Genomic DNA, 24,798 nt, shown 5'->3' with positions numbered 1-24,798 from the left:
TTTTGCTTGTGTGTCTTCAGATTGGTGTGTGTGTGAAATGATTGATAACTGACATGAGTCGTTGCTTTTGAAACAGAGTTATCATCTCTGGAAACAGCTGTTCTTTACGCATGCATCCTTAGTACATCGGCATCCCTATTCTGCAGAAAATGATCCAGGAAAAGCCTGCAGATATCCCAGGCTGTTTGTTTCAGAGTCCAGAGAGCAATTGGTTTCATATCCTAGAGGTCTTTATAACAGAAATGTAAGAGGTGAAAAGAAACAAGAATAGGATGGCTCCTGGTGCAGTTGTCATTCTGGGTTCTCATAGTACATGAAACTTTGGAGTTTCCCTCTAATGTTCTGGAAATCTGGCCTCTGATCTGGACTGAGGTGCCAGCACTTGCTCATGATTTTGTAAAGCGTGGATGGGCACTTTGGCGGGCAGGACATCTGGAAACCTGTTTGGACTTTTTGGCAAACTTCACCGTTACTCATACCTGCAATGAAGGGAGAAAAAGTGTGTTAGAAGCACAAATGCAGCGAATCTTCACTACTCCAAGTGTAGCCAGAATGGGAACAGGAATCCAATATCTTTGGGGGTAAGTACCATGATTCCTTCTTGAAGCATCTTTATGTGTATTTGGGAAAGTGTCTGGAATGTACATTGCCATGCTCAGTTCTGCCCTGAGTTATGGAAGTGAGTTATGGAAGTGAGTGGGAAATACACTGGAGTAACTGAAGGCAGACAGGAGCCTTTAATCTGCTTTATACTAGGGATACAATCTGAAGAAAAATGCTTCCTAGACTTTGATGCATGTAACATATGTCCTGACACCATGAGAGCTGGGTGAAATTTTTTGACATTTATTTTCAGTGAAGCATGCAGCTTTGGTAACCCAGAAATGTGTGCATTCATGTCAATTTCACTAAATGATTTCTGGTGGAAAACAACTTTTGAAAAATACTCCAGCTCAAAATGTTTCACTTTAGAAAACCACAAATGAAATTTATTGAGCTTCCCATTTGAAGTGACTTTCTGTTTTAAAATTTCAATTTTTAATTCTCTCAAGATAAACTTTTCCAAAATGCTCAAAGTCAAAACATCTATCTATCTATCTATCTATCTATCTATCTATCTATCTATCTATCTATCTATCTATCTATCTATCTAATCACCAGTAAATTAAAAATATCTGTTTTTTGCCCATCTCTAATCACCATGGCTTATTGCTGAGGCCTCAGCCTTGGCTCCAAACCAAACACAAAGCAGGTTCTTTCCCACTGATAACCCCTGAAATGAAACTAAATGGTGAGGAGTTGCACATAGCATAAGACAGGGGTTTTCAAACTTTTTTTCCTATGACCCAGTTGAAGGAAAAACTGTTGATGCCTGTGACCCAACATCATGTGACCAGAGTTTGGGCTTCAGTAGAGGGCTAAGGAGGAGAGATTTGGAGTGTAGAAGGGGGCTCTGGATTTTGGGGAGGGGGGTCAGGGCTGGGGCAGGAGGGGCTTACCTTGAGTGGCTCCCTTTCAACAGTGCAGTGGGGGTGCTAAGGCAGCTTCCTGCCTCTCCTGGCACCACAGACCATACTGTGCCCCAGAAGTAGCCAACAGCAGGTTCCCAGCCAATGGAAGGGCAGAGCTAGTGCTTGGGGCAGGGGCCTGTGTGCTCTCCCCTACCCCCCACCTAGGAGCTGGGCCTGTTGCCAGCCACTTCTAGGGCACAGCACAGTCTGCGGTGCCAGAACAGGCAGGGAGCTGCCTTAGTGCCCCCACTGGTCACCGGATCCCCCTGCAGCACCGAGACCCAGCGCCCGACATCCCACCACCCAGTACTGGGTCGCGACCCCTCGTTTGAATATCACTGGCGTAAGGCACAGTACCTGGGTATGGAACCTGCCCATAGGTGCTAATTTCATATAGCAGGACCCCAAAAGACCAAACATCGGACTTGATGGAATAGCGTCCCTGGGAAATGGCCTCGGGGGCTGTCCACTTATAGGGGATGTTGTAGGCGTCAGACAAGTACACGTCATTCTGCAAACACAACATTTGTGATTAAAAGGAGAGGTCGAGACAGCCTCCGGGTGTTAAAAATCAGTGCCAGGGGGTTTGAAGAGAAGGAAACAAAACGGGGATGTTACAGGGGTGAGACTTGCTTGTTGCTGTCCAAAGACCTGTCGGAAAAACTGGGCAAAGCAGAAAGAGAGAGAGGAATCTCCCTCCCGTCATGCGGTGAAACTCTGTGCAGTAGCAGTATTCCATGACTCCCCCATGCTCCCCCTCTCCCCCCACCTGCAGGAGACTCCACCTCTGGCCTTCTCCTACAGGACAGGCAGGGCTCCACATCCCATATTGTCTCCATATCCTACCCCTCAACTTTTATCCAGCCAAACCTCACTGCTTCTGCAGCTCCCAGGCCTTCTGCAACCACAGGGATTTGGCCCTAAGGGATCGTTAGTGCATTCATCATTGATGTTGTCTTGGAGTGAGAAGCATCTGCTGTGGACTATTGACGGATCATTGGATCCATTTCTGCTAGCCTTGTTCTACAATCCTTCCTCCCCTCTTGTCTCCTCCGGAGTTGAATGGAATTATTCCCTGCATGAGACTGATTGCAGAATCAGGCCCTGAGAGAATTCCCTTGCAGATGCCCTGGTGGTCCATTAATTTGTGCACTCAAAGTTAGCCACATTTGAACATTACTCAGAGCACCATGGAGGAAATCCATGTGCAGGCTGTCTGGGGGTAATCATCAGCAGGATATGGCTCATTATCAAGGGCTCGCCAAATGGCGGTGAGCCCCGCTTGCCAGCTGCGCGGTTTCGCACGGTTCTGTGCTCTGCGCATAAGGAGATCGCTCTGTGCTGGCTCTTCCGGGTTGTAATCTACTCGCCACGGGTGAGTAGATTACATTATTTGTCAAGCCCTGTTTATTAATCTGTTGCTATGTCTATACTGCACCTCTCTTCTGCAAAAGCATATGCAAATGAAGCGCAGATTAGTATATTGCCATGTGCATTTGCATAATTAATTAGGGGCTGCTTTTGCGCAAAAATTTGCTGTGTAGATGGCTCCTTTTTGCGCAAAATTCCCCTCTTGCGCAAGAGCTGTTCTTCCTGAAAAAATTAGGAATGGCTCTTGCGCAAGAGGGGTTTTTTGTCCAAAAGGAGCTATCTACACAGCTTTTTTTTGTGCAAAGGCCTCTTGTGCAAAACTGGCATCTAATTAATTCTGCAGATGAAGCATGGCAATATGCTAATCCATGCTTCGTTTGCATAAGATTCTGCAGAAGAGAGGTGCAGTATAGATGTAGTCTTATTAACCATTAGTGGCCTCAGTTATATTATTAGATGCCTACTGAGGGATTCATCTGGGTCCCACTATTTCCTTTCTTCCCCCTTCCACTCCAACCATAATCAGCCCAGAACTGGTTTACAGTACCTTGATAAGCCTGGCCAGCCCAAAGTCCCCCACTTTGCAGATGTTGTTTTCTCCAACAAGAATATTTCTTGCAGCTAAATCTCGGTGAACAAAATTCTGGGACTCTAAGTAGCACATCCCATCAGCCACCTGGGATGCCATGTCCACCAGGTCGGTCAGTTGCAGATTCTCCCCTTCCGGCCCTGATCAGAAGTGAACAAAAGACCCTATGAAAGGCTAAGATCAAGCGTATTCTCTAGATCCAATGACCACGCGGACCAAAGCAAGGAAAAGAGGTTTGGATGGTGGAAGGCACACCGTTGTCTTTTGCCAGTCATAGAAGCCCATGTGAAAATCACACAGGGATAAGAACATGAAGCTCTACTCCCAAAATTACAGCTCATGCGTTAAATGTCATTTCAGTCAAAAAGTTCCAAAGACTTCTAGAGCTAGCACAGTATCTATCTCATACCTCTTCCATCATCTGATAAAATAGGTTTGGGTTTGTATTTGGCAAGTGAAAGAAAGAAGGAAAGAAAGAAAGAAAATCTAAAGGCATACATTTACCCAATATCCAGAGATTTTAACTTGACATTTTTAAAATTTTGAAATTTAGACAAAATTTCCAGCTTTGAAAAAAAAACCAAACCCAGTAGGAAATATATAGAAAAAAAAAATATCTGCGCATTTTACCATGTTTTTTTCCTTAGCATGTTAATTTTAACCATTTTTTCTCCTAACATAATATCCAAAGATTGGGGCTATTAAAAAATCTCTGGAAACACATCCTACCCTGATACAATACATCTCAGTATAAATCTTCCTTGGATGACAAAAGTAGATGGGCATCACTGAACTTAATCGGTCAATACAAGGCCCTCTGTTGTTAAAGCCAATGACAGATGGATAGCACGCATTAAATTGTGCCTCTGACTTTCCCCCATAATTCATTATATCTAGCACTGAAAAGTGTAAGGTATTCACTGACTTGGGTTTAGTATCTCCCTGCTACAACTGTCTTGGGTTAAAATTTTCAAAAGCAACAAAATCACTTAAGAGCCTAAATTCCTGTAAAAAAGCAACTTAGGTGCAAATCCTCAGCGGTATCTAACTCCCATGGATCTAGCAGGGGGACCTAAAATACCCTTTGAAAATCTGGACCTTGGGGGTACGTCTAGACTTACATAGCTCCGTCGATGGAGCCATGTAAAATAGTTTACTAGGCATAGTAATTGAAGCAGGGATTTAAATAATCCCTGCTTCATTAAAATAAACATGGCTGCCGCGCTGTGCCGACAATCAGTTGATCCAGCACAGCACAGCAATCTAGACACGGCGCGGTCGACAAGGAAAGTCTTTGTCGACCTCTCCGGTATGCCTTGTGAAATGAGGTTGACCGGAGCGGTTGACAAAGGCTTCCCTTGTTGACTGCACCACGTCTAGACTGCTGCACTGAGCTGGATCAGCTGATTGTTAGCACAGCGTGGCAGCCATTTTTATTTTAATGAAGCGGGGATTATTTAAATCCCTGTTTCATTGACTATGCCAACTAAACTATTTTACATGGCTCCGTCGATGGAGCCATGTAGTCTAGACGTACCCTAGGAATCCAGTGAGAGACACAGTTTCTTAAGACACTCAGGATACATCTACACAGCGGCGTTATTTTGGAATAACTGATGTTATTTTGAAATAACAAAGTTCGCGTTCACCCAGCAAACCTTTATTTTGAAATAACGTTGAGCTGGAGGACTTCTTACTCCTATTCCTGTCACCCTTATTTCATGAGGAGTAAAGGAAGTCGAAGGAAGAGCACTCTTCTTTTGACTTCCTGCTATGTAGACAGCACCACAAGCCGAGTTACGCTATTTCGACTTCAGCTATGCACTTGATGTAGCTGAAGTTGCTTAGCTTAATTCAACTTTTGCCCTGCTGAGTAGAGATATACCCTCAGGTGGTTTCAAAAAATTGTACGCTGGGTCACTTTCCACCTGCTCAATCCCAGAACATTTTGGTTCAACATAGTTCCTAAGAGCCTGGACCACCATTTTCAAAAATATGCACCTATTATTCTGGAGGCCTCAATTGTTGGGTGCTCTACATGAGACACCTACTATCTGAAGTACTACAACTGCATTGGCTTCACCTAATACTAGACCAGCCATACTTGTTCCAAAGAAAGCTCATTCCTGGAAATCATCCTCTAATTTTTAGGATATATCTTCTAGTGCCCCTCTTTTACCTAAGCTAGTATCATCGCTGTAAGTCATGGAGGAAGAGAGTGAGTGGCCTGAAGATCAAACCTCTTTTCCCAATCACCATGGCTTGAAATCACCTGGGAGCACCACTCCCCTGCCTTACCTCGGAGAAAGTCCAGCAGGTTTCCTTTGGGCATGAGCTCCGTGATGATGTAGACAGGGTCTCCAATAGAAGAGATGGCGTAGAGCGAGAGGATGTGCTTGTGCCTGAGATTCTTCATTACCTGGGTTTCATTCTTGAAAGTGGCCTGGAACGTCAGGTCAGCTGCAAAGGACCCAGGTAAAAAAAAGGAAACGGAAAGGAATGAGGTGCTTGAATGGAGTTCTTTACATTGAATTGCCTCTTGCAAGCCCAAGAGTCTCATGTTGTGGCCAATGTTGCTCTATGCCAAGCCCCTCCCCCCACAATGGGGCCACTGAATCTTGCCCCCCGATCAGGAGCTCTGGGGAACTGGTGGGCAGTGTAGCAGCAACCTCCCACGGCCCCAGAGTTCCAGTGGGCAGCATGGCCCAGCCTCCCCCTGTGCCAGAGAGGAGAACCAGACGGCACAGCCCCAGCCTCCCTGTGCCTGCTGGCTGGACTCTTAACCAAAAAGCCCCACTCCCCCTCAGCTGAGCTACCAGCATGGCCAGTGTTGCCCCAGTGTTGGGAGGATGGACAGCTGGGGGAGGGAGACTGGGAGACTCCTGTGGAGCATGGGTGGGGCCAAGTGAGGCAGCTTGGGAAGGCATGGCCCTGCCTATGATACCTCCTGCCCATGGATGACACTCTACCACAGAGTGAAAGGCACGTCTACAGTGACACAACCCTATCCAGGCAGCAAGGCCTTCTGGGAGTCGTAGTTCTCAAAGGCATTCTTGAAATGATAGGCCAGAGAAATCAGGGAAGGAGGCTAGGATGGGCTGGGGGAAGTAATCTGAAAAAAGATCTAGGGAAAAGGCCAATGAAGCACCGTGGGAACGGTGGGAGGAATATGTTTGTTTTCCGGGAGAGGACTGTGTGAGAACCACTGGACTGAGAGATGAAGTGTTGGATTTTGGTTGGAACTGCAGTTTGTTGTTACTTTGGACTCTCATTATCCTGGAAAGGGTAGAGTTTTGGTTTGGCGAGTGGTTGAGACTTGCTAGATAGTGGGGGAGGATGAAGCAGCAGAAAGAAGACACGCCATTGCTCCACTCTTTAGATAAAGAGCCCAAGCATTCTTCCAGAATACAAACTCTCACCTTTGGGAATTGTTTTAATGGCAACTTTGACCTTGTTCTTCCAGTATCCTTCATAGACCTCTCCAAAGTATCCAGCTCCAAGCTTCTTGACCAGACTGAATTCTTCTCTGGGTATTTCCCAATCATCCCAGTGAGGCAGAGGCTCTTGTTCTTGCTAGATTAAACAATAACAAAACAGCTTTACAATGCTTCTGCCTGAGAGAGTCCACCAGGGAATTAATGGAGATATATGTCTGCCATCAGTAGCCTGGCCCACGGGTGGCCAAAGGACAGGCTAGAACAACACAAATGATGTGCTGTGATTGGTACTCTCTCTGGAAGGGCTGATGGACCAATTGATCAAGGTGATTATGCATCTAGAAGAAGACTGTTATATTTGCTCTACCCCACTCTGTAGCAGCACGATGTTCCAAGCTAAGTGCCCCTCCAGTATGTCATTACCACGGGGGAGTTCAGATACCATGGAGATGTGTGCAGACCGCAATGAGGGAAACCATTAAGCACGTAGACAATTAGACCATCTGGGGCAGGGCAACACACATTTTTCTCTGCTTACAAAACGTCGCCTTTTCTCTTTCTTTACTTTCTCTTTTGCAATATAATCCTATGCTACCTGCCAGTCTGAGATGCTTCTTAATAACTTGCGTCTTCCATCTCCTTCGGCATTTCTTGACATGTTTATGCATTACATTTGCCAGCATCATTCTGAAGGTCACTCCTCCAATTTCAATATTTACTCCACGGATCAATTTTTCCAAGCAAATTTAATTTCTACAGCTGTTGATCTTACAGTATGGGCAATGACTGTACATACAACTTTGAAAGAACTACAGGTTGAACCTCTCTAGTCCAGTACTCTGGTCTGGCAACATCCATCATCCAGCATGATTTTAGTGAGCCAGATGTCCACTTAGCAGGGGTGTGGCCAAGTTTCCCGTGGTCCCATAAAGTTTGTTTACAGCCACCAGTCCTGGTTCTCAGTGCTCTGTGATGTCAATTAGCTCTAATTTATCACTCATTGTCTTCTAAGAGTCCAGTACGCAATGGAAGTGCTGGTAAAACTTCTAGACCATATTGACCTCCTGTGGTTCAGCAAATTCTCTGATTTGGCACCAGTCAGGTCCTTGGGTTGCCAGACTAGAGAAGTTCAATCTGTAGTATAATTTTACTCCTGGGGGAATTCTGCATCCAAAAATTACATGAATTATGCCAAATTAAAAAATCTGTACATTATGCATATTTAATTTGTCAAAATAATGCAACATAATCATGTCAGTTTCAATTATTGTAGTAATTTATTTAAACCACAATATAGAAAAAAGTCACAAAAATGACCTGGCATGTCCTAAACAGATGAAAGTTAAGTTACAAATGCTTGGTAGCCAATACCCTGCTTTCCAGTTATAATTCTGGTTTTTCATTGAAATTACTTTTCACAACACCAAACACCAAATTAAAGTACAATCTCACTTTTAATTGTTCAAACTTTCACACATGAAAGTCATTAATTTTTGCTGATCATTGTCCTGCATTTTAATACAATCCAGTATTTTTATTTAAATTATAGTACAAAGAACAAACCACCTTCCAGTTTTTCTCACTTAGTGAATTCCTTCTTGCAGAAAGGATCAACTTGTACAGTGAAAACCTTTCTTTGCAGAGTTTGAGACAGTATGGGTATGTCTAGACTACATGACTCTGCCGGCAGAGGCATGTAAATTAGACATACCGGCATAGTCAATGAAGTGGGGATTTAAATATCCCCTGCTTCATTAAAATAAAAATGGCCACTGTGTTGTGCCGGCTCAGCTGATTGTAGGCTCAACGCAGCAGTCAAGATGCGGATCGTTCGACAAGGAAAACCTTTGTCAACTGATCCTGCAAACCTCGTTTCACGAGGCATAAGGGATTGGTCGACAAAGGCTTTCCTTGTCAACCAATCCACGTCTTGACTGCCGCGTTGAGCTGACAATCAGCTGAGCCAGCACAATGTGGCAGCCATTTTATTTTAATGAAGTGGGAGATATTTAAATCCCCGCTTCATTGACTATGTCGGTATGTCTAATTTACATGCCTCTGTCGGCAGAGGCATGTAGTCTAGACATACCCTATGTGTGCAATTCAAGGCCAATTTGACTATATTTGGAATCCTCTTTCACCAAAAGCTGAAACACTTGGATGTCTACAAAACAGGATCCCCTTTGAATCGCTTCAACCACCATCCTTTCCCTGTACTGTTTTAGCTCCATTTCAGATACCTCAGAAAAAACAGCTATTGCTAGAAAATACAGTGTTCTTGCAAGTCATAACCTACAAACCTTCAGAAAATTCAGACCTTGTTGTCCAAATGACAACTGTTTCTTCAAGCTTTTCAGATGCTTCATGGAATGTCTCTTTAAACAAATCTGGAAGGGCAAGTCTTTCAACAGCAGATAAGTTTTTTTGCCTCCCCAACTTTGAAAAGCTCTGAGGTACGTTCTGAAGGGAGCTCCAGATGTAAAGTGAAATATATCTGCTGTTCTTCCAGCAAGTGAAGTCTTCCTGCTCTCCAATGCCAGATTTAAACTGAGAACGTGGTTTTTTTGTGCTAGAAAAGTGATCTGTACTTTTAATCGTGCATCTTGAGTTGAGCCATTGAGCTTTTCCTGATTGGTTGGCAAAGTTACACAGCTGCTTTTGCACTCTTCATTGAAGAACTTTTTGTACAGATTGAACCTCTCTTGTCCAGCATCCTCAGGATCTTACAGGTGCTGAACCAAAGATTTTTCTGGACAAAAGGTCAATATTGTCTAGCAGCATTACCAACACATCCACTGCTTGCTGGGCTCTTAGAAGACATTTAGGAGTAAATTAGAGCTAAACAACAGCACAGAGCACTGAGACTATGTCTACACTTCCAGGATTTTTTGGACAGAAGATATGCAAAGTGTGCTCTCATTTGCATATCTTCTGCTGATTGTTTTTGTGGAAGAGGTTTTGCTGATAAAAAGCCCCATGTAGACGGGGCCATTTGTCGGAAAAAAGCCCTTTTTCGGAAGATCCCTTATTTCTCAAACCGAGGTTGACACAATCTGGCGAAAAAGGAGGTTTTACTGATAAATGGTTCTGTCTACATGGGGCTTTTTAGCAGCCAAACCTCTTCCGCAAAAAGGATTGGTAGAAGATATGCAAATGAGTGTGATTTGCATATCTTCTGCCGAAAAAACTGGCAGCGTAGATATAACCTGAGAGCCAGGACTGGTGGCTGTAAACAAACTTTATGGGACTGTTGGAAATTTGGCCACGCCCATGATAAGTGGACATCTGGCTCACTAAAATCATGCCAGACCACGGATGTTGCCAGACCAGAGATTGCTGGACTAGAGAGGTTCAACTGGTAGAACTGAAAGTTCTTAGAGTGACACCGAACATCATGGAACCAGCTGTTCTACCTGGGCTAGAAGGCACGGATGCTTTTGCATCTGAAGACTCCTGAAGACTCCGTTTCTGGTTCATGAAATGGAGGTACATCACTTTCCCACTCCCTCAGTGATAGAATATGGTTTTGGAGCACCTTACATATGTATCAACCTGCTAAAAAAGCTTTCTGAATGATTCACCAGTTAAATTAACAATACGTGCTAAACACGGGAGAGGCACAGAATTTGGAAACAGTGTAGAAAATGCAGAATCAAAAGCCTTTTTCATGAAACTAACATTGGCAATATCAATGATTAGAACATTTCCATAATCCGCCTGGGACTCATGCCCTGCATTGACTACTGCCTGTGAAACAGTTGACTGGTTAACAGCATCTCACAAGACCATATCCACCAAAAAAAGAGTTAGCATGCAGGTTCTAAGGGTTCGAACAGCACACTCAGAAATGACCTTGCCTCATCATCACAGCGTTCATCCAAGATAACAGCAATTTTCTTGTCTTCAAGCTTCAGTTTGACATTTTCCTTTTTTTTTTTTGAGGCACACTTCAGGTTTCAGTCTTTTGTGTCCTACTAGGAATTGCACCACCATTCCCTTTCTTGCTGTCAAAAAATTCTCTCTCAAGTGTGGGGTCAGTCTTTAACAAGGGACAGTGAGCATCTGTTAATGTCTTCACTCAGGTTGTACACATCTGCAAGTAGACAAGTTAAATAAGTCTTGAGTGAGCACCAATGTTTACTATCTAGGTAACATCTTCAATCATAGATCAGTACATTCATCCACAATATATTTAGTTCTAGTGATAGAAATGTGTCCGTGTTAGTCTGGGGTAGCTGAAGCAAAATGCGGGACAATGTAGCACTTTAAAGACTAACAAGATGGTTTATTAGATGATGAGCTTTCGTGGGCCAGACCCACTTCTTCAGATCAAATAGTGGAAGAAAATAGTCACAACCATATATACCAAAGGATACAATTTAAAAAAAATGAACACATATGAAAAGGACAAATCACATTTCAGAACAGGAGGGGGATGCAGGCGGGGGGTGGGGGGGAGGAAGGAAGATAAGTGTCTGTGAATTGATGATACAAGAAAACCAACAATAGAACACCACTTGTCATCACCTACAACCCCCAACTTAAACCTGTCCAACACATTATCAATAAACTACAGCCTATACTGGAACAGGATACCATACTCCAAGAGGCTCTGGGAGACAGACCCATAGTCTCCTAGGCTGTGTCCAGACTCAGGGGTTTTTTCGAAAAAAGTAGCCTTTTTTCGAAAAACCTCACCTGCGTCTAGACTGCAGCCGCGTTCTTTCGAAATTAAATCGAAAGAACGCGGCTTTTCTTTCGATGGCGGTAAACCTCAATTTACGAGGAAGAACGCCTTCTTTCGAAAGTTCCTCTTTCGAAAGAAGGCGTTCTTGAATGTAAATAGGGCTTCTTCGAAAGAGAGAATCCAGACTCACTGGATGCTTTCTTTCGAAAAAGCAAGCCGCTTTTTCGAAAGTTCAACGTGCAGTCTAGACGCTCTCTTTCGAAAGAGGCTCTTTCGAAAGTATCTTTCGAAAGAGGCTTGCAGTCTAGACATAGCCTTATAGACAACCACCTAACCTCAAGATGATTCTTACCAACAACCACAGGACATACCACACTAATACCAACCCTGGTACCTTCCCTTGCAACAAACCCCGTTGCCAGCTTTGTCCACATATTCATTCTGCTGATACCATTATTGGACCTAACCAAGTGAGTTATATGATCAAGAACACATATTCCTGCGCATCCAGAAATATAATCTATGCTATCATGTGCCGAAAGTGTCCGTCTGCTATGTACATTGGACAAACATCTCAGACACTTTGCCAAAGGATTAATGCCCACAAAACAGATATCAGACAAGATCACAAAGAAAAAACAGTTTCTTGCCATTTTAACCAGAAAGGACACTCTCTCAATGACTTAACCACCTGCATTCTGCTACAAAGACCTTTTACATCTGCACTTGAAAGGGAATCCTCTGAACTGTCATTCATGTTAAAATTCGACACTCTCCAAAAAGGAATGAACAAACACTCAAACTATCTTACCCATTACCAAGATAGCTTCCCCAATTATCACCTCTAATACCATTAATTCACAAACATCCCACTCTCCCCACCTCTAATATCATCAATTCACAGACACTTACCTTCCTTCCTTCCCCCCCTCCCCACATCCCCCTCCTGTTCTGAAATGTGATTTGTCCTTTTCATATGTGTTCATTTTTTTTAAATTGTATCCTTTGGTATATATGGTTGTGACTATTTTCTTCCACTATTTGATCTGAGGAAGTGGGTCTGGCCCACAAAAGCTCATCATCTAATAAACCATCTTGTTAGTCTTTAAAGTGCTACATTGTCCTGCATTTTGCTATATTTAGTTCTGGATGCCTCAATTGTAATTTAGATTTGTAATATAGTAAACAATCATGATTACATGTTGATTGTACTATTTAATGATTCGGCTTATGCCTCTAATCAAGGAGGCTCACACACAATAATGAAAGTGCCTTATTAAATTATAATTATTGGTAAAACAACACGTGAAAGTGCAAAAGTGATGTAGTGTAGAGTGTATTAGCAACAAAAACCAGACCTTAGTCATATCTTTAAAAAAAAACTTTTAAAAACAGCTGTCTATTCAAGATCTCCAAGCAAGTGAAGAGACCCCTTCACTATAGCACTTCTAAGCTACTTTTTTTTCTGTATCATAACATTTTCTTATAGTTCCACTCACCCGCACATGTTCTTTCTCCATCTGTGTTTTGTTTTTCAGCATTCTTGTTTCTGTCTTCCTCTTGAGCTGTATCTTCCTTCAGTTTGTGGGGGGGTTGGGTTTTTTTTTGAGGCAAAATGAACAACAAATTACACACTATGGACCGTGATTTGAGAACAACCTTGCAGGGTGCACAAAATAATTTGTCCCCCTCTGCCTGCAGCTGGGTAGAGAATTCTCGAGCACGAGAAGCTGGTGTAGCCATTTGCAGCACAGGATGCGAAGGTCAGTCATGTCATGCACAAAGACGACTATTCCTTTGCCCTTTAGGAACTTCATCTGGACCTGGCTGGCTACTTGGGGAAGTGCTTGGTTTGGACTGTCCTGACATTTTATTGGCTGCTTGGTAAATATCCTATTTGCCCTCAAATTCTTTTTAAAATAGGTATGTAAAATGAGACTGGAGGTCTAATCTAACTCCATCGTGCCACTTGGGCAGAGGACAAAAGCAAGAAAACACATAGACCTTCCCAGCTGAGGTGCCCCTCTGTGTCATGTACAATAAGGCTCCTGTACACCACTGTGGAAATGTGAAAGAGCTTAAAACATTTACACCTGTTTTATGATCTTGGGGAAATTAAGAATGGCAACAACATAATAACGACAATCGGAGTATTAACAACTAAGCAGGCAGGCAACTGCATTCTGTGCTCTGCTTGAGGGGGTACAGCATGCCTTGGGCCTCTCTCCACACAATGCTGGATGTGCCCCAATATTGAGCAAAAGGGACAGAGTCTCTCTCACTCACTCAGTCACATACATGACCAGCCCTGCCTGCCTGACAGTGATTTATATCTCACCAGTTGCTCCAGGTGTTTGAAGAGACATCCCCAGGCTGCCTGGAAAGGGGCTTGTGTTCCCCACAGTTTTCTTTGCTTCCCCATTTTTCTGTTGGGAAGCAAAGAAATCTGCAAAGGACACTAATGCTGCGTGCACACAGTGATGCAGAGTTCTTCCAGGAGTCTATCATATACATGCAGTCACTAGATGGCAGTGTTCGATTGGCAGGAAGTCTGCATTTCTGTGTCAGTGGCTGATTTGTTTACTCATTCACAGATTGATAAGGCCAGAAGGAAGCATTGTGATTAACAAGCATGATCTCCTGGATATGACAGGCCATGGGATTTCCCTGAATTTATTTCTGTTTGAACAAGAGCATATTGGTTTAGAAAACCACCCCAATCTGGAATTTAAAATGGCCGATGATGGAGACTCCACCCCAGCCTGTGGTAAAGTGTTCCACCGTTAAAAAAAAAAAGATGTTTTGTTTACAGTCTGAATTTGTCGAGCTTCAACATCCAGCCAATGGCTCTTGTGAGAAGACCTCAGTCTGAAAATGTTGTCAAAGTTCTGTTCCCCATGCAGAGTCTTACAGGGTGTTATCCAGACACTTCTTAACCGTCTCTTTGCTGAGCTAAATCAAATTGAGCTCCTGGATTCCATCATGACCAGGCATGTTATCCAGTTCCTTATGGACTCTCTGACGTTAAGGTCCAATGGGAACATTGTGACCTTCTATTCTGACTTCCTGCACATGGCAGGCCACAGAATCTCACCTACAAACTCCTGCCACAGGCCTGTAACCTCTGACTGAAGTCCCAGAATCACAGAATCGTAGCACTGGAAGGGTCCAGGAGAGGTCATCTAGTCCAACCCCCTGCCTTCACAGCAGGACCAAGTATTATCTAGACCACAGTATCTTTTGCCACGGTATAAGTGTGTCAACTCATGCATCACCTGGCAATAAGAATACTTGGGGCCAGATTGGCAACGGTTTTTAGGCCCCTGAAGATGCAGATAAATGCCAAAACAGATCTAATGTCTATTGATTTCAATGACAGTTGGGAGGTTCACTCATTGAACAACTCTTGAAAATGCTACTATGTGCTTATCTGTCTCTCCAGGCACTTAAATGCCTTTAACATCTGCCCCTCTGTGCTTATATGACATCTGCTCCTTGCTGATGTCCCCAAGGCGGGTTTTATTCTCTTTGGCTATGTCTATACTCGCGGCTTCTTGCACAAGTACAGCCGTTCTTGTGCAAGAATCTGCAGAGCGTCCACACTGCCCACCCGCTCTTGCGCAAGTAAATTTACAGTACGGCGTGGTAAGAGAAGGCTCCTTGCGCAAGAGCTATGCTCTTTTTTGACAGGGGTAAGCCCTCTTGCGCAAGAGGGCAGTGTGGATGCTCAGCAGGGATTTCTTCTGCAAGAAAGCCCTATGGCTAAAATGGCCACCAGAGCTTTCTTGCACAAGAAAGCGTCCACACTGCCATGGGCGCTCTTGCGCAAAAGCACAGCTCGCACATGGCAGTGTGGACGTTTTCTTGCGCAAGATGTTCTTGCACAAGAAGCCGCGAGTGTAGACATAGCCTTTGTGTTACAGATTGGGAAACTGAGGCACAGGTAGGTTTCACGTTGTGCCCCAAAGATGGAGGCTTCTCTCGCTTCTCATTTCAAGTCTCCTGGTCTAACTGATAGATTTTAAGCAATCCTGTACAGCACAAACCAGAGAACTTCACCCAACGATTTAGCCCATCGGACCTTCTCATAACACAGGACATAGAATTTCACCCAGTCATCCCTCTCTTGAGCCCTTCTGACCTCCAAGCCTTCATGCCAGAAGACCTCAAGCTTGCCCAGCCATCTCCTGACTCACACACCCGCGAACAATCCCACCACAAGCATCAACCCCGCAGTTCTTGGCTGGCTCAGGTTTACCTTCCAGCAGGGGACTGTCATCTTGAGGCCGTGGGAGAGGTTCTTTGCTTTGTAATGCTCCACGAGGCTGAGCAGATCCGGAAAGGAGAGCGCAGCGTTCATGTAGAGCTGCCCCTGGGCGTTCCTCCAGATCTTGTAGTGCCTCACAATTGAGTCATCCCGAACTGTGAAGTCAAGGAAGAAAGAGACAGAAGGCACCCACCATGCAAAGCAGTTACTAAATATGTGGCTTCCTTCCCATTCCAGGAACTGACATGATGCCAGAAGGCAGTAAGTCATTCCCCACACACCTCCGCAGGTGACAGACAGGTATGGATTTGTACCAGGTCTGCCTACCTCCTGCGCATCAGCTTCAGAATCAAAGGGGGTGATTTTTAAGTACAATCACCAGCTTGCTTTCACTTAGGTCTGGGGGGGAACAATCTGTCCCTCTCATTGACTCCCGAATGGCGGGTGCTTTGAAAAGAAGTGTGATGGGGTGCGGTCACAAAAGATCACTTTGGGAGTGCTTCCCGGTGTGCTGACAAAGCCACTGAGGGTACGTCTACACAGCAGGGCTATGCAACTCAAGCTATGTCCATTGCGTCGCTTAAGTCGAAATCGCTTAATTCGGCTTTTGGCGCTGTCTGCACAGCAGAAAATCTGAGAGAGAGAGCACTCTTCCTTAGACTTCCCTTACTCCTTGTAAAATGAGGGTGACAGGAGTTGGAGTAAGCAGTCCTCCAGCTTGACAGTATATCAACATTATGTCAAAAGAACTGCTTGCGGTGTAAACGCAGATCAAGTCATTTTGAAATAATGCTACTGTGTAGAAATAGCCTGGAACTTGCCTCCTTCTTCTGGGGCTTCTCACCACCCAGTCCTGCTGGGCCAGATCTCCTGGTCTTTCCCAGCCAAAGCACAGAGATGAGATCACCGCTCCCGCAAAGATCAATACAGATATTGAACCTCTTCAGGTCTGAGGAGAACGCAGTTTTGGGCCAAGCTTCCAGGAAACCCACTCCCCAAATGGGATCAGAACCCCAAATATATCATTCAGATAAGCCCTCTTTAACAATGAAAGAGGGAAGGTACACGCTGATTGCTCCTCCAGGTAACAATTATTGACACTGGGCTTATTGGAAATAAAAGTGATTTCATTAAGTACAAACAACAGGATGTAAGTCAGGGGTTCTTAATCTGGGAGTAATTACCCCTCGAAGGGTAACTTGGCATATTTCGAGGGGTAATAAGTTTAAAATACAATAGGTGTTCAATTTTGTTCAGCATAATGTACGAGAAAATAAAATACAATAAAAATGATTAATCGGAATTTTCTTTTTGTCTAGTGCCTTTTTAAAAAGGAGGGGTAATTTTGGTTTGTTGGTTAACCTTAAGGGGTAACAGTGCCAAAGAGGTTAAGAACCACTGATTTAAGTGGTTGCAAGTGAAAACAGGCAGAGCAAAGTGAATTACAAATTCAAAATAACCGAAGATGCCTGACGAGTTCTAACACAGTAAAAGTTCAGTACAAACTTACCCTAAAATTGTTCTTATTTCAGCTAAACCTCCAAGTCAGAGAAGACCTTTTCCCCTGGGGTATCTGGTTCATTCTCTTGGGAGTCTCATGCCAGTCCAAAAAAAAAGAGCCTGAAAACTTTGCATCTTAAATAGCTTTCCTTTTGGGCAGGATTTCTTTGTTTCACATTCTCCCCTTCCATGGAAAATTCCATGGTCAGACCCTACCAGTTGGGGTGGTCACATGTCTTCCTAAGATCAACCACTGCTTGGACAAAAGAGGCTGCTTACAGGTGATCACTCAGACATTGAGGGAAACACCCTTGCTGGCTTTCAGTTGCACATTTAAAACCATAAAGCATGCCCTACCAAATATCTCTAACTTTACACACAAGCGTGGTACAAACACCAACATAAGATATACAACTCCCAGCAGATTGTGACATTAAAATTGATAGGTTACGTGAAATATTTTGTCTAATATATTTTGTTATGCATATTTGTAGCCACATATCAATTTCATAAAGCGGGGGGCGGGGGGGGGGGAAGGAAGCTGCCACAATAAAGCCCTTAATGTAATCATGTTTGTAACCCTGGAGACAGAGGATGTGTCTACCATAAAGTGTCTATAAAACCTCTTGCGCACTCCGTGAACCATTGGTGCTGAAATTAGAGGCGTGGGAAATGCTACAGCCCCCCCTGGCTTGAAGGGGGTTCCACCAGATACACGGTTTACAGTTCGGTTTAATGGCTCTCAGTACTCTCACTATACAAATTGTTCCAGCCCCTCTTCCGGGATCTGAAATAAACCAAATATGCATCTGACGAGAACGTGCATTTGTGATGACTAGCAATGCATTCAGAAATGTTAGTATGTCGGTTCCTTTCAACCACTTCCAAAGACTAATCCAGTGTCCTCTTATCTTGTGTTTCTAATCCTTGTTCCTGGCTGCACATTGACCCAGTGTACACCTGTGTTAGACACATGCCCTCCAACACATCTCCCTGGAACTCACAAGCCCCGGTTTCAGCTGAAACTGGTTTTCTTGGGTTTAAATACATGTTTACATTTAAGGCCCTGACCTTAACTTAAATCACCCATTACTGGCAAACATCTGAGCTATTTTTTCTCTGTTTCCTGGTAGGTATTGTCCTACGGCTTTGTGCAGCAGCAGCAGATTAATCATTGGAACTTCACGCTGCAAATTTTACTGTTGTCCGCTTGTAACGGAGATGTTTGGAATCACTACGTCTAGCCGTCGTTCTGTGGGAGATGAGGTTTCAATGTCTGGATCTCAATTAGCTGGCTCAAAGGAAAAACTGTCACTGTGTTTGATCTAGGTTGAACAAAACAGCAAGCAAATGGTCTGGTAGCACTTTATAGACTAACAAAACATGTAGATGGTATCATGAGTTTTCGTGGGCACAGCCCACTTCTTCAGATGACGGGAGTTATGACTAGGGGATAAGAAAACTCGAAATAAATAGGAGAAGGGAAGGGGGGGAGAAAGATGCTCTGTTGCCCACCCCCCTACCTCTATACATAAAGTATCAGGAGAAAGGGTGCTAACCCTGAGTAGATAAAGATCCGAGTCAGTGGATAGATTGCTAAAGCAGGAAGGACAGCATTCAGAAAGCTGTCAGCACCTTCAGTGATAAAGGGTCCACCACCCCATATCTTGATTAAGTCCATTAGTAATTGAATTGAATGTGCATATGTATTGTAATTCCAAGCTGTCCCTGTGTATTTGGCTTGAGGTTGAATCTATACCATGTGATTTCTGTACCATGCAAGGAAGAGTGGTCACCTGTGTTTTTTTAAAAGAGACACCCTACCCAGCCAAGCATGCTTCTTTCCAAAAGGTTCGTACCTATCAAGATCACTGTACAGGAAAGAAATGGCTGGAAGAGGCACTGGTGTATTTTCATCATGACAAAGTTTGTTTAGGGTCAGTTTCACCACTTCCCCAGAGTAACTAGCTAATCAGTTTCTCTACTGCAGGGAAAAGGCCTTATCAATAGCAACAAGGAAAGAAGAAAAAAACCTTCCTTAAAAAAAAAAAGGAATTTAAAAAGCAACCAAGACATGCCACCGAATGCCAGGGTGCTTTAAAGGGAGAGTTCTTCCAGTTTAGCCAATTCAAAAAAAGGGACTGTGTCTCTCTTTAGTATAGCTGGCTCCTGTGAAGTTACTAAATAATCCAGAAACTGAAATCTCATATTCAGATGTCTAAGACTGGTGTTTTGTTACAGAGCGGGCGAGAAAAAGGAAGAGAAATAGACTTACCTGAAAGCACATATGCAGCTTCTTTTTTCTCACTGATGCGGATTAGAAAGGACCCTGTCTTGTTCTCTCCTGACAGCAGCCTGCGTAGGCTCTCGGAACGTGAGATCTGCCCAAAAAACCAGCTGGAAGAGGAGAGAAAACAAACTTGTCTTGAGATGGAGTCTTTCTATGTCTGCACGCATGGTGGGGGAGGGAGAGAGATCTGCACCAGCCTACCTAGCTCTACTCTAACTCGGGGGCCAATGAGAGTCTTCGCAGTATCACTGGTCTGCACCTCCAACCACCAAGAACTTGCTTCAGTGAACAGGACTCTGCTCCCGCTCTATCAACATGCTCCTCGTGCTAAGGGAGGTCCGGTCTCTTTCAGCATCTATGATTCCTTGTGAGGTCGCTGTATTGTCTTTGGGCAGTACCCTGACCCCAACGCCCTGGACATAGATTTAGGCCAGGAAGTTTCACCCCAAGGCAGCTCCGTGTCACTGGTATGGCTCAAAGGTAGCCAGCGCATGCCGGAGATCTGGGCCCCACATATCCTGCCCTTCCTGCTTCCCTTCCAGAGGCCGTCTGCATCATCCACTGCAGGCAGGACCAGCAACGGGACAGAGGGAGCAAAAGAGGCAGTTCCTCTGGGCCCTTTAAATCGCTGCTGAAGTGCTGCATGGTGTGGTCTGGGCAGTGCTAAGGACTTGGCAGCCTTCAGCCCCGCCCCTTCTCTTTTTAGCCCCGCCCTTCCCAGGAGTGCAGCGCTGCCCCCCCCCCCACCTTGCCCAGGGAGGCTGTCGGCTCTGCTGACTATGGGGGGCACATGGGTGTCAGCCATAAGTTCTCTCTAGCCTGGCCCCTGGGGGGTATTACACAGCTGCCCTGGCTAACAGCCTGGGTGTTTCATTGCAACCCAGACCTTCCTAAAAGGGCTGTAGGTTCCCATACAGACCCAAGCCCCTTTATATGAAGCAGGTGCCAAGGCAAACACCAACCTGCTTGGCTCAGCTAAACTGCCATGTGGCTGAGAGACCCAAATCCCACTTCTCTTCCAGCATGAAACGGGGGTGAAGTCGCTGACCCCGGCAGGGTTTTACTTACGGTTCGGCTTCCATTGTCTCCCGCTCAGCTAAGTAATTGGAAGGCACATAGCCTTCGGCCAGGACCTTGTGTGAGCCATCGACTTTCTTGGCCCACCACCATTCTCCTTCACGCCGGGTGACCTGGAAAAGCTCTCCTGCCCAGAAACTGATTTCTGTTGGTGTCCTGGCCTCGAAGTCCCAGAGGCTGGTGTAAAGAGGTGGGGCTGCAAGCCTGGAATTCATGCTGCCGAGCGACGGAGGCGCGGCGTTAGGGCAGGCGCTCGGTCTCCCAAGAGCCAACGCCAACGAGGTTCTCATCGCCTTCCAGCCATGAGCTCTTTATGGAGCCGTGCCGAGCCGCCCTGGGAAATGCGTCTCCTGCTGCCTTCCGAAGGTGTTTGTGCAACTCTGCCAAATCAGCTGACTAGAGGCAGGTCAGACGCGGCTTTGCAATAACGCCCTCTGCACTCGATAGCTCAATTACTGCCCTGCCCTTCTGCCACGCCTCTGTTGGCAATAAAAGGGCAGAAGGAAGCCAAGTGTGTGACTCCCAGGTCTCAGGTGGGCCCAAGGCACCTGCCCTGTTGAGCAAGCTTGGCTACCTGGAGCTAAAGTCCAGAGCTCACACCCTAGCAGCAAACTATGGTAGGACAGACTTCCTCTTGGCCTTGGGAAGCCCAGCAGGAACATGGGGTATTATTTGGGTGGCTGCCGTGCTCTCTGTTGGGCCCTGAACTAGCTAGGTCACAATCACACTCCCTTAGTGAATGTCACCCAGCTGTAGATTGCTACATAGGAGAGGGAGAAAAGGGGGTCAGAGGTGCTAGGAGAGAAGAGAGCATGAGCGGTGGGTGAAGGTAGGGCTGGGGGAAACAAGCAAGCCCAGCCCCGCCTCTTCTGCCCAGGCCTGGTCCCCTCCACCACAGGATCATGGGGCAGCATGCAGCCCAACCCCTCCCCAGCACCACGGGGAGGGTGGAAGGTGTATGGCCCCAACCTCCCCAGTCCTGGAGCATGGGCATGGCGGGAGGTGGGGGCAGTAACACTCCATCCCCAGTATGCCTACAGTGGGCGTTCTGGGGGTGGAGTGTGGGTGGGGCCAGGCTGATGGTTTGGGAAGGCTGTGCCTTCCCCTGCCTATGATATCCTGGAAGAGAGGGAGAGGAATTTATAGAGAAAGACGAGAGTGAAGGGGGTAAAAAAGGAGGACGGGGAGGTGAGAGAAAATGGGAAAAGAGGCAGAGGGGAAGGGAAAAGGGAACAAAGCAGAATTTGAGAGGCTTAGCGTCAATTCTTAAGTCCGAGGAAGGATTTCACGCAAGTTAGAAAGGCGGTTTATTATGTATGACCCAAAGGGTGTAAGGCAGTACCCAGGCCTTGGTTTTGGGGCAAGGAGGCGTGGTCAGTGGCTTTCTCATGCCCCAAAACAGAGGCCCAGGAGGATGTTGGCTTACCCGGTTATGTGCCATATGTAATAGCTGCCCCATAAGAGCCATTTTGCTGTATGTGCATCCCTCTTGGATGGGGTCCCCCTAACCTGTCACTCTTATGGGGCCAGATTGAAGTCTGTGGAACACTTCCTGTTGGATTTGAGGGGTGCTGGACAGAGACCATACAGGGCTTTTCACCTGCAGATCTCAAACTGTGGGACGTGGTAGCATGAAGGGCAACTGAGGCACGAGGAGTAATTTTTTAAAATTCTAATCTTGACCTCCAAGGAGATTGCTTGCTATGCCTCCCAGCGTGGCATCAGCTACAAACTGTACATACATACTCTAATTGTCGTTATCCAAATCATGTATGAAAATATTGACTAAAACCAGACCCCAGACAGACTCCTGTGGGACCGGCCACTTCATAAGGCCTTCCCACCGGACTGTGAACCATTGATAACTCGTCTTTGAGTATGATCATGCCAACCAGTTGTGCACCCACCTCGCAGTAGGCTTATCAAGGCTGTATTTCCTTGGTTTGCTTAGTCGTAGGTCACGCAAAACAGTAGCCCACGTAGGGATGTAAGAATTTAACTGGTTAACCGATCACCTGATGCGCGCTAGTTTCTGTTAAAGATTAAATTCTGCCTCGGGTCATGCCTGCCGATGCCGTTCCTGGGGCTTCTCCTTCCTGGCTGCTACCTCATGCCCAGACTCTGCTGCTACCCAGCAACCCTTGTGTTCCCATGGGCTGCCGGAGCTGTGGCCAAGGTCCCTCCAGGCTGTGGGCCAGATCCAGTGCAGCTGCCCTACTCCTGGGGTCCTGGCTGATGGCCCTATGCCAGGGTCTCTGCTGCTATCACACCTGGCGCTCTGCTGCTGCCCAGCATCCTGGGCTGCCAACTCCGCACACAGTGTCCTGGGTGGCAGCAGAGCCTCAGGCACGGGGCTGGCAGCCAGGACCCCAGGAGTAGAGCCAGCAGCTGGGAGCCTGCACGTATGCTGGGATGCCTTAGGTGCAGGGCCGGCGACAGCTGGGACCCTATGCGCACTGGGTTGCCCACTGGTGGCAGATCCTCAGGTTTGGGGCCAGCAGCAGTTTCCTGGGCACAGGGGTACCCCTCCAGCATCCTTCTGTACTCCTAGGTCCCCAAGCAAACATGTAACCAACAGAATTTTGATCAGTTACACGGTTACTGTTGTTATACATCAAGTTGAGCTATAGCACATCTACTGCTTCCCCCTATTCATAAGGCTCCTTACCCTGCCATTGAAGGCTATTGGATTGGTTTGCTCTTGACAACTCTATGCTGACTGCTCCTCTATCTTCTGTGTGCTTACGAAGTTTGATGTTATGCCCATTAACTTCCTGGGTACCAAAGCTAAACTAACTGGTCTATAATTCCTGGATTGCCTGTAGTCCTCTTTTTATAGCTAGGTTTTATATTCGCCCTTTGCCAGTGCTCTGGGAGCTTTCCTGTCCTCCACGCGTTCCCACAGATAATCACTAATGGCTCAGCAATTTCTTCAGCAAATGTTCCCTGAAAGCTGTACACTTGCACAACCACTCAGGAGAGATTCCAATGCCACCCAGATGATTAGCAGAGCACCCACAGCTCATTTGTGTTTCTCATGTGGTGCACATTTATGCAAGCCTTGGTGCATATAACAAAATTTATTCTGCACTTAGATGGAAAAATCTGTACAGAGATGGAAAAGATTAGAGGGAACATTGCCTCTAACTTGCCTAAGTAGTTCTTAATGTGTTCTTTCCCTATTTTAGCCTTGGATCTTCCCCCATTTACATTGCTATTCACTGTGAGTTGTCTGAACACTGCTAATTTTTTGGTGAAAACTGAAACCAAAAAGGCATTTAATGCTTTGGCTTTTGCCGCGTTTTCTGTTATTGCTTTTTCCTCTTCATTGAGTAATGGCCCTACCTTGTCATTAGTCCTCTTGCTTCTAATGCACTTGTAAAATGTTTTCTTGTTACCCTTTATATCTCTAGCTTATTTTGTGCTGTGGCCTTTTAAATTTTTTCCCTATGTGCTGGTGTTTTTTTAACTCATCCTGCATAATTTGACCTGGTTTCCGCTTGTTGTATGACTATATTTTGAGTTTCACGTTTCTGACAGTCTCCTAGGTAAGCCACGGTGGGCTCTTACCACACTTCCTATCATTCTGACTGGGATCAAGATAAAAGCGGGAGGCAGACCTGTTGAAAGTCACTCAGTAAGGCTAAATGGGTTGTAAACAAGAATGATGTCATGAAAAGTGCCTGTTATAGACCACCTAACCAGGAAGCAGAGGTGAACAACTAACCAAACCACCCAACGCACATTAGGTTGTGATGGGGGACTTAAGCCACTCAGACATTTGTTGGGAAGAGAATGTTGGAGGGACCACCAATTAGCCAACAAGTTCTTGGAATGCACCGGATACTTTTTATTACGAAGGGTGGAGGAAGCAACCAGGGAAGAGGCTGTTCTACATTTGATTGTTTCAAACAGGGAGGAGCTGGCTGAGACATTGAGGGCTGGAAGAAAGTAATCAGGAAGCTGATAAGAGTTTTTGAGCAATGGTAGGAGGAACAGCTGCAGGCTGATGGACTTCAAGGAGGCAAATTGGTATGTATGGTCCCATGGGAAGAAAGTGTAAGGAAAA

The 24,798-nt window shown here is 45.5% G+C and overlaps 1 protein-coding gene across 1 annotated transcript; it reads right to left on the bottom strand.

The window, feature by feature from the left end:
• PTK6 (protein tyrosine kinase 6) lies at positions 1-22,970 on the bottom strand. The gene is made up of 8 exons (XM_006132488.4): positions 20,721-22,970; positions 19,638-19,759; positions 15,854-16,017; positions 6,891-7,044; positions 5,770-5,931; positions 3,430-3,611; positions 1,869-2,022; positions 1-479 (listed from the first exon to the last, which is right to left on the bottom strand). The coding sequence occupies exons 1-8, from the start codon at positions 21,017-21,019 to the stop codon at positions 292-294; spliced, it is 1,425 nt and encodes a 474-aa protein (XP_006132550.3). The 5' UTR covers positions 21,020-22,970; the 3' UTR covers positions 1-291.
• Between the last annotated feature and the right edge of the window lie 1,828 nt (positions 22,971-24,798).

This window comes from Pelodiscus sinensis, chromosome 18 (assembly GCF_049634645.1).
Source record: "Pelodiscus sinensis isolate JC-2024 chromosome 18, ASM4963464v1, whole genome shotgun sequence".
Lineage (NCBI taxonomy): Eukaryota > Metazoa > Chordata > Testudines > Trionychidae > Pelodiscus > Pelodiscus sinensis.
The sequence above is the reverse complement of the archived record's forward strand: the minus strand, read 5'-3'. Positions and strand labels throughout refer to the sequence as shown.